Here is a 10,783-nt window from a genome sequence, read left to right as displayed (position 1 = left end):
GGGAGCAGCTCCTGCATTGAGCGTCTGCCCCCTAGAGGTCAGTGCGCATCATAGCAACTGGTCATTCTGCCGTTCAGTTGATTTGCATATTAGGCTTTTATTATATAGGATAGTTTCTGCTTTATTTTTAAATTCTTTTTAAAATTTCTTCTGCTTTATTTTTATATAATTTAATGCAGATATGTATAGGTCATGAATCTTTATTTTCAGTTGTACCTTTTGTCAGTGAGAAGTGGCTAGTGTACTAAATACTTCTTTGTTTGCTTGTCTCAAATATTTTCTTTGTTTTAATTTAGTATTGTGAATTCTCGGTTTTGTTTCTGCCCTCAGTCACTTCTGTTATTTCTTATTGTGGTACTGAATCTGTAATGACTTTCTGGAATTCTTGGACCTTTCTTGGGAATGACCTGTTTTTCTTTCCCAGACAATGAATCCATTCACAAAGCTTGTTAGCTTATACTTTTTATGCATTTGAGAAAGGAGAGGAAACTTTTAAAGAGATCTAGTTATCCATTTAAAAGCACCAAACTGTTCAGTGTTGGTACAATAAATTAAGGCGACAATTTCTAAATGTGGCAAACAAAACAACGTACAATCCTTATTTCACTTTCTCTGTTCCCCTTTTCTTAAAGCAAAGTACAATCCTTATTTCACTTTCTCTGTTTTCTCCCATTTAAACTGCGGACATCCGAGGAAAGGGCCGAGTATAAATTATTTGAGTAAATACGGCATCCTGGGCCTTATATTTTGAAAATATGTTGCATTTCCTGTTTCACGGGAAAGGAAACAAAGTACAAAGAGCATATCTCACAGGGTCATTCCGTTCAGCCACCAGGTTCTTTGCTAAGTTGATTTATTCTCTCTATGGAGCTGGCATCCATGGGCTACACTGAGAGCAGTTAATCCCTGAGTGGAACACAATAAATTGGGATCTGCGTAAGGTGCTTTATTTCTTTGTTTTGAAGATCTGTTATTGTACTGAAAGAGAGAAGAAGGGACTCTTTTCATAAATGATCAGATTATGAAGATGAATTTTAGCAGTGTTGGGAATATGGACATTTTCAAGGACGAAGCTTCAGTAGGAAGTAAAAGCTGCCAGCCCTCCATTTCAGTGACTTTGAATAAGAGAAGAGAAGTAGAGGTAGATCATTTAGCTCCTTGCCAACAGGAGGAGGGAAATTAGCAATTTAGTACAGGTACAATGGTAGCAAAAACGGACCCTCATTCTTTAACTTTTGCCCAGAAATCTAAGAGTCACGCACTGGACAGTTGCTTTGTTAGAAAAAAAACCCTTAATTTTTAGTCAGGGTAGTAAAGATAACAGCCAATTATGTCAAACCAGAATGTCAGCCAAACAAAGTGGCAAGGAAAACATGTTTCTTGTCATGTTCGTTACAGATAGTAGAGAACAGTTGTAATAAAATATGGCTTAAAACTCCTCCTCTTTTGCTCTTGAAAATCTTTTTCTTCTTATTCCATCTATAATTTTTTAAAGCCACACTCTGATTTTAGGGAAATTACTGTAAAGATGCTTCATGTGTAGCCTTGGACTCGATGCTCTATCATACTATTGTTTTTTTAGCTCGTTGTCAACCAGACAGCCATTATCAAACATGCTCCAGCCATGGATTTTCCACGTTTTAATCCCTCCTTCCCATTCCCCCATATCAACTTCCCAGGCATCTCTGCAGGGTTTCAGTAATGGCAGATATTGGCCTCAGGGAAGACTCGTTGGGTGAAAGAAACTTCTCTGTACTCCTGATAGCACACCGGATCTGTGCTTCTTATTGACAGCTTGCTTTGTTGGGGTTTAGCAAATGGTTTACTTATCGGGGATAGTGAGACAGACTGAAATCATTCCTGAGAAAGCCGTCAGAGGTCACGGCCAGAGGTTTTTCATATATTCAGAGTTATGGAACTATGGAACGTCTATTTAAAAGATGAAAGAGAAATGCATTTTTTTTTCTTTTTCAGCCACGGAAGTGTGCAGATTTAGGATGTATTTGCCCAGCACTTTATGAGGAAATACAGTGGGGATTCAGTCTAAGAAATCTATAACTAAAAAGAATGAATTCTAAAGAGTGACTTTGAAAAATGTGCTAGCTCTCTTTTAGAATAAAAACCCTTTATTTTGTCTAAAAGTCTTAAACAGAAAATAGGTTCTAATAGTCTATCAAAGTAGTACCTCATCAGAAATTGTTGATATGCTCACCAATTTGTTTTTGAGTAGAATGCTATCTAATTTTAAATATAATGTTGAATATAAGGTAGGCATCAATGTTATATTTCCATATGCTTAGAAATACAGAAAAGTGAATTTAATCTTTGTTTTAAAACGGTGTATGTATCTGTCATTAAGATGTTTTAAACCTAATTGATGGGCACAGCATTCCAGAACAAGAATATGTCTTACAAATCTTTTTCTTATGGAGGTGAGAACAAGACCTCCAAAGGGGAAATAGCTGCTTGATGCCACAGAACAGTTAAATGTAACTCGCGAGATACACTTTTTCTTTTAAATAATGATTTTCTTCATAGCACTTATTAACTTCTTATTTACTTACATGCCAGTTGTCTCCCTTAGTAGAATGGAAGCTCCATGAGGCCAGGGATTTTTTTTAGTGTGTTCTGTTCACTGCTATGTCCCCAACACCTGCAACAGTGCCTGGCACATAGTAAGTGGCCAATACATATTTGTTGAATAAATGAAAATATGACCAGGGAGCAATAGTGCTTTTAGAATTTGGTGTCAGGCCATCTGTGTTGGCTGGCTTGGTAAGAGAAGGTTTCACGCAATAGGTAGAACCTGATCTCTACGATAAAGAATGGCATTGCTTGGGGATGAAGAGAGTGAATGTGCTAGATAAGGGTTGCCATGAAATAGGAGCAAAGATCAGAAGGATTTAAATGTTAATGTAATTGACATGGGTGGGGCAGGGGGAGAGCAGGCCACCACTAGTGTTTTGAGATCACTTGTACTTTTCTCAAACTGGACCCGCTGGAAAAGACAGCCTGGCACCACTGTTATCACTACAGACTTTTTTTCACCGAGGGTGGTAAAAGTTCTTGCTCTACTTGACTTTGACTTGAATAGGCCAAAGGTCAAATATGTGTTTGTCCACTCAAACCTCGTCAGGATTCAGGAATACGACAGTCCCATCCTCACTACTATGTCTGCCGTGCTGCCTGGTTTTTATCTAACCCACTTATTGTCACAGCCCCCACGAAAGGTGACAGATTTCTCTGTAGAATAACGATGATGCCACTTTGCATTTGTATTTTTCATTCTTAATAAATTGCAGTGTCAGATAAAATGATCTAGAATCAATTGTGCCATCTGTGCAACGTTCACTCACCCTAGTGGGGAGATGAAATTGAACGTAACTTGACATTTCATTTTCTAGTAAAACGCTCTTCCACATAAGACGCTTATCTAGCTTAAAGAAGTGTTGCTTTAATCAATGAAATAATGGGTCAGTTTTAGTTTTAAGCAGCATCTACCACTCATTCATGGAAAGTGTATTGATAATTCGTCCACCTAGAGTGTCTTGCCCCTCTAGTTCATACGGTGTTACTTAGGGGTCTGAATAATACACCTCCCGAATCCACAGGAGGCGGGCGACCCAAGGGGAAATTTTGGCATCTAGAAACCAGTCATGGCCCATCTCGACCTATGGAACTCATGAGGCTATTCTGATGGGTCATAGTCCACTTTACTTATTATTTAACTAAAATGTTTACAGATAATATATGGTCATTGCAAAAATTGCGGCTGGACTTAACATGTCACATATATGTATTTCACATATATATATATTTAAAACAACTTTTATACTTAAAAGTTTATATTTAAAGTGCTTATATTTAAAATAACTTTCTAATCATTGATTTCATTGGTGTTACAACACATCAATACATGTCTTTATGCAAGATGAGAGAAATGTGATGCTTTTAAAGAAATATAAATACGCGGCTATCCTTATTTTTTTCTAAAGTAAGTGCAGAAAACCACATTTAATGCTTAAGCTGCTTTCCATGTGCCTTTCTGTAAGAAGGATGACTTGAGCACTAACCAAGGAGAGGACACAAAGAATATCGCCACTGGAATAAAATACAAGATTCCCAATGAAATTGGAATTTTAAATGAACAACTGAGTTTTTTCGGTTTATGTCCAAACATTGTATTTTTTAGTATAAATACATCCCAGATGTTGCAAATTTTTAGTAATTGAAATTTAGCTGATGATCTGGGTTTTTACTGGCTAAGGCTGCCAACCCTAGATGCAATGTAGGTCCGGCAGACTCTAAAATCTGTGATGAAGGTGTGGCCTGTTTCCTTCAGTGGCATGCCCATGGCTCTTGAATGTGTCATCTAGTTCTCCTTTCTCTCTGTAAGAACTCTGTTTAGAACAAACTTAAACCTATGTAGATATCAAATCTCTGTAATTATCTGCCTAATGGCACCAGGCATCTGTGAGTTGAGAATATTTCAGTGGTGCTGGCTACAGAACCTGTCAAGATAGGGCTTTCCGAGTCTAACAGCTTCCAGAATGGTGTTACCCATTGGCTATCCCTAACTGTGGCTCTCTGAGGCATGAATCAGTGCACTCCAAATTGATCTAGCTTCTACTAGTCCCCCCATGAACACACACGGCGTATTGTAGTGTGTGTTCATCACCCCATCACCCAAGCCAAAAACTCGGGAGCCTGAAAGATGAGAGGGTCTTCCCCTTCCCTTATCCTCCTCCCCATGTGCAGTCAGTCCTGGGGATTTCCTCTTCTCCCATTTCCTTGGCCACTGCATTAATGGAGACTCATTCTTTCTGTCCCTCCTCCAGCTCAGTCCCTCCCACCTCCATAGAGGAGAGCATCACTGGGCTGATCAGAATGCCCCCTAACTTCTGTGGCTCCAGTGGGACTAGACATAGTCCATCAACGCCTTTAGGTACTTTCAATACTAGGGCCTCATAGGAAAAGATCTGAACATGGATGGATCTTGCAACTACATGCGTCCTTCTGCCTAGAGTCCTTTTTGCTGAGCTCTGCTCATCTCACCAAGTGTCTGAATATCATATTGCTCACTCCTTCCCAGAAAATGCACCCAGGCACTTATTCCCCCTGAGTCTTCCCAACTTCCCACATCCCCTTTGATTTTCATTTTCTTCCATCACGCCATAGTGATTGTTGTCTGAGCCATTTCTCAGAATCATTTTACCCAGCCTCAGCAGCCATAAACATGCACTGACAGGCACACACACATGCACACATATGTGCACACACACTATGCATGTGTGTGTTTTGGCCATCCTATAATGCTAAATGCTCTACGTGGAATCATTCCAAGATATGGCACAATTTACTTTTCAGTCTAAATAAACTGTAGTTATTGGCATATAGTCTTAATTACGTCACTTCAGAGTTTTATCCTCATGAATTCATATGGATTTTTGCCTTCTTGACTGAGCAAATAGCGGATCTTGTGTTCTCAGACAGATGGTTTATATTCTTTCGGAATTTACATTTTAGTTTCTCTTTCAGTTAACAATAAGTTAGTTCTCTCTCCTCTGTTCTGAAGGCAGTCTAGGGAGATGAATGTTTGATAGCCAGAACCAGGGAACTAAATGTACTTTTTTAATAGACTGAGATTAATACATTGCTGGGAGATGCAAAAATCCCTTTTCTATCTTGACTCAGTGAAGCAAATATTGTGGGGTGAGTTATTTCAATAAGAGAAACTTGTCTCCAAACATTTAGTCTTTACTATGTCCCAAACTCCTCAGAGTCCTTTTATTAGTATTTTCTAACATTTGCTGAGGAAATTTTTTAATTTATTGGTTTTCTCAGAAAACCTGCATTAGTTTGCCAGGGCCTGTAACAAAATAACACAGACAGGGTGGCTTGAAGAACAGAAATTTATTTTCTTACAGTTCTGAAGGCTAGAAGTCCAAGATCAATATGTTGGTAGATTTGTTTTCCTCTGAGGCCTTTCTCCTTGGCTTGCAGGTGGCCGCCCTCCTGCTGCCTCTTCACATGGTGGTTCTGTGTACACACATTCCAGGTGTCTCTTCTTCTTCTTAGGACACTAGTTATATTGGATCAGGACTTTGTTTTGAAGATCTGTTATTGTACTGAAAGAGAGAAGAAGGGACTCTTTTCATAAATGATCAGATTATGAAGATGAATTTTAGCAGTGTTGGGAATATGGACATTTTCAAGGACGAAGCTTCAATAGGAAGTAAAAGCTGCCGGCCCTCCATTTCAGTGACTTGAGTAAGAGAAGAGAAGTAGAGGTAGATCATTTAGCTCCTTGCCAACAGGAGGAGGGAAATTAGCAATTTAGTACAGGTACAATGGTAGCAAAAATGGACTCTCATTCTTTAACTTTTGCCCAGAAATCTAAGAGTCACGCACTGGACAGTTGCTTTGTTAGAAAAAAAAAACTTAATTTTTAGTCAGGGTAGTAAAGATAACAGCCAATTATGTCAAACCAGAATGTCAGCCAAACAAAGTGGCAAGGAAAACATGTTTCTTGTCATGTTCGTTACAGATAGTAGAGAGCAATTGTAATAAAATATGGCTTAAAACTCCTCCTCTTTTGCTCTTGAAAATCTTTTTCTTCTTTATTCCATCTATAATTTTTTAAAGCCACACTCTGATTTTAGAGAAATTACTGTAAAGATGCTTCATGTGTAGCCTTGGACTCGATGCTCTATCATACTATTGTTTTTTTAGCTCGTTGTCAACCAGACAGCCATTATCAAACATGCTCCGGCCATGGATTTTCCATGTTTTAATCCCTCCTTCCCATTCTCCCATATCAACTTCCCAGGCATCTCTGCAGGGTTTCAGTAATGGCAGATATCGGCCTCAGGGAAGACTCGTTGGGTGAAAGAAACTTCTCTGTACTCCTGATAGCACACCGGATCTGTGCTTCTTATTGACAGCTTGCTTTGTTGGGGTTTAGCAAATGGTTTACTTATCGGGGATAGTGAGACAGACTGAAATCATTCCTGAGAAAGCCGTCAGAGGTCACGGCCAGAGGTTTTTCATATATTCAGAGTTATGGAACTATGGAACGTCTATTTAAAAGATGAAAGAGAAATGCATTTTTTTTTCTTTTTCAGCCACGGAAGTGTGCAGATTTAGGATGTATTTGCCCAGCACTTTATGAGGAAATACAGTGGGGATTCAGTCTAAGAAATCTATAACTAAAAAGAATGAATTCTAAAGAGTGACTTTGAAAAATGTGCTAGCTCTCTTTTAGAATAAAAACCCTTTATTTTGTCTAAAAGTCTTAAACAGAAAATAGGTTCTAATAGTCTATCAAAGTAGTACCTCATCAGAAATTGTTGATATGCTCACCAATTTGTTTTTGAGTAGAATGCTATCTAATTTTAAATATAATGTTGAATATAAGGTAGGCATCAATGTTATATTTCCATATGCTTAGAAATACAGAAAAGTGAATTTAATCTTTGTTTTAAAACAGTGTATGTATCTGTCATTAAGATGTTTTAAACCTAATTGATGGGCACAGCATTCCAGAACAAGAATATGTCTTACAAACCTTTTTCTTATGGAGGTGAGAACAAGACCTCCAAAGGGGAAATAGCTGCTTGATGCCACAGAACAGTTAAATGTAACTCGCGAGATACACTTTTTCTTTTAAATAATGATTTTCTTCATAGCACTTATTAACTTCTTATTTACTTACATGCCAGTTGTCTCCCTGAGTAGAATGGAAGCTCCATGAGGCCAGGGATTGTTTTTTAGTGTGTTCTGTTCACTGCTATGTCCCCAACACCTGCAACAGTGCCTGGCACATAGTAAGTGGCCAATACATATTTGTTGAATAAATGAAAATATGACCAGGGAGCAATAGTGCTTTTAGAATTTGGTGTCAGGCCATCTGTGTTTGCTGGCTTGGTAAGAGAAGGTTTCACGCAATAGGTAGAACCTGATCTCTACGATAAAGAATGGCATTGCTTGGGGATGAAGAGAGTGAATGTGCTAGATAAGGGTTGCCATGAAATAGGAGCAAAGATCAGAAGGATTTAAATGTTAATGTAATTGACATGGGTGGGGCAGGGGGAGAGCAGGCCACCACTAGTGTTTTGAGATCACTTGTACTTTTCTCAAACTGGACCCGCTGGAAAAGACAGCCTGGCACCACTGTTATCACTACAGACTTTTTTTCACCGAGGGTGGTAAAAGTTCTTGCCCTACTTGACTTTGACTTGAATAGGCCAAAGGTCAAATATGTGTTTGTCCACTCAAACCTCGTCAGGATTCAGGAATACGACAGTCCCATCCTCACTACTATGTCTGCCGTGCTGCCTGGTTTTTATCTAACCCACTTATTGTCACAGCCCCCACGAAAGGTGACAGATTTCTCTGTAGAATAACGATGATGCCACTTTGCATTTGTATTTTTCATTCTTAATAAATTGCAGTGTCAGATAAAATGATCTAGAATCAATTGTGCCATCTGTGCAACGTTCACTCACCCTAGTGGGGAGATGAAATTGAACGTAACTTGACATTTCATTTTCTAGTAAAACGCTCTTCCACATAAGACGCTTATCTAGCTTAAAGAAGTGTTGCTTTAATCAATGAAATAATGGGTCAGTTTTAGTTTTAAGCAGCATCTACCACTCATTCATGGAAAGTGTATTGATAATTCGTCCACCTAGAGTGTCTTGCCCCTCTAGTTCATACGGTGTTACTTAGGGGTCTGAATAATACACCTCCCGAATCCACAGGAGGCGGGCGACCCAAGGGGAAATTTTGGCATCTAGAAACCAGTCATGGCCCACCTCGACCTATGGAACTCATGAGGCTATTCTGATGGGTCATAGTCCACTTTACTTATTATTTAACTAAAATGTTTACAGATAATATATGGTCATTGCAAAAATTGCGGCTGGACTTAACATGTCACATATATGTATTTCACATATATATATATTTAAAACAACTTTTATACTTAAAAGTTTATATTTAAAGTGCTTATATTTAAAATAACTTTCTAATCATTGATTTCATTGGTGTTACAACACATCAATACATGTCTTTATGCAAGATGAGAGAAATGTGATGCTTTTAAAGAAATATAAATACGCGGCTATCCTTATTTTTTTCTAAAGTAAGTGCAGAAAACCACATTTAATGCTTAAGCTGCTTTCCATGTGCCTTTCTGTAAGAAGGATGACTTGAGCACTAACCAAGGAGAGGACACAAAGAATATCGCCACTGGAATAAAATACAAGATTCCCAATGAAATTGGAATTTTAAATGAACAACTGAGTTTTTTCGGTTTATGTCCAAACATTGTATTTTTTAGTATAAATACATCCCAGATGTTGCAAATTTTTAGTAATTGAAATTTAGCTGATGATCTGGGTTTTTACTGGCTAAGGCTGCCAACCCTAGATGCAATGTAGGTCCGGCAGACTCTAAAATCTGTGATGAAGGTGTGGCCTGTTTCCTTCAGTGGCATGCCCATGGCTCTTGAATGTGTCATCTAGTTCTCCTTTCTCTCTGTAAGAACTCTGTTTAGAACAAACTTAAACCTATGTAGATATCAAATCTCTGTAATTATCTGCCTAATGGCACCAGGCATCTGTGAGTTGAGAATATTTCAGTGGTGCTGGCTACAGAACCTGTCAAGATAGGGCTTTCCGAGTCTAACAGCTTCCAGAATGGTGTTACCCATTGGCTATCCCTAACTGTGGCTCTCTGAGGCATGAATCAGTGCACTCCAAATTGATCTAGCTTCTACTAGTCCCCCCATGAACACACACGGCGTATTGTAGTGTGTGTTCATCACCCCATCACCCAAGCCAAAAACTCGGGAGCCTGAAAGATGAGAGGGTCTTCCCCTTCCCTTATCCTCCTCCCCATGTGCAGTCAGTCCTGGGGATTTCCTCTTCTCCCATTTCCTTGGCCACTGCATTAATGGAGACTCATTCTTTCTGTCCCTCCTCCAGCTCAGTCCCTCCCACCTCCATAGAGGAGAGCATCACTGGGCTGATCAGAATGCCCCCTAACTTCTGTGGCTCCAGTGGGACTAGACATAGTCCATCAACGCCTTTAGGTACTTTCAATACTAGGGCCTCATAGGAAAAGATCTGAACATGGATGGATCTTGCAACTACATGCGTCCTTCTGCCTAGAGTCCTTTTTGCTGAGCTCTGCTCATCTCACCAAGTGTCTGAATATCATATTGCTCACTCCTTCCCAGAAAATGCACCCAGGCACTTATTCCCCCTGAGTCTTCCCAACTTCCCACATCCCCTTTGATTTTCATTTTCTTCCATCACGCCATAGTGATTGTTGTCTGAGCCATTTCTCAGAATCATTTTACCCAGCCTCAGCAGCCATAAACATGCACTGACAGGCACACACACATGCACACATATGTGCACACACACTATGCATGTGTGTGTTTTGGCCATCCTATAATGCTAAATGCTCTACGTGGAATCATTCCAAGATATGGCACAATTTACTTTTCAGTCTAAATAAACTGTAGTTATTGGCATATAGTCTTAATTACGTCACTTCAGAGTTTTATCCTCATGAATTCATATGGATTTTTGCCTTCTTGACTGAGCAAATAGCGGATCTTGTGTTCTCAGACAGATGGTTTATATTCTTTCGGAATTTACATTTTAGTTTCTCTTTCAGTTAACAATAAGTTAGTTCTCTCTCCTCTGTTCTGAAGGCAGTCTAGGGAGATGAATGTTTGATAGCCAGAACCAGGGAACTAAATGTACTTTTT

At 39.1% G+C, this 10,783-nt stretch overlaps 1 protein-coding gene across 1 annotated transcript in view; it reads left to right on the top strand.

Annotated features, from left to right (window-relative positions):
• Positions 1-10,783, top strand: part of NEK10 (NIMA-related kinase 10) — a 143,971-nt gene that overhangs the window by 72,507 nt on the left and 60,681 nt on the right. The window contains exon 24 of the mRNA XM_014549224.1: positions 3,095-3,230. Within this exon, the coding sequence (XP_014404710.1) occupies positions 3,095-3,230 (136 nt within the window). The remainder of the gene's footprint in view (positions 1-3,094; positions 3,231-10,783) is intronic.

The sequence above is a fragment of the Myotis brandtii genome, unplaced genomic scaffold, assembly GCF_000412655.1.
Source record: "Myotis brandtii unplaced genomic scaffold, ASM41265v1 scaffold54, whole genome shotgun sequence".
Taxonomy (NCBI): domain Eukaryota; kingdom Metazoa; phylum Chordata; class Mammalia; order Chiroptera; family Vespertilionidae; genus Myotis; species Myotis brandtii.
Note: the sequence above shows the minus strand (reverse complement) of the source record. Positions and strands in the feature narration are given on the sequence as shown.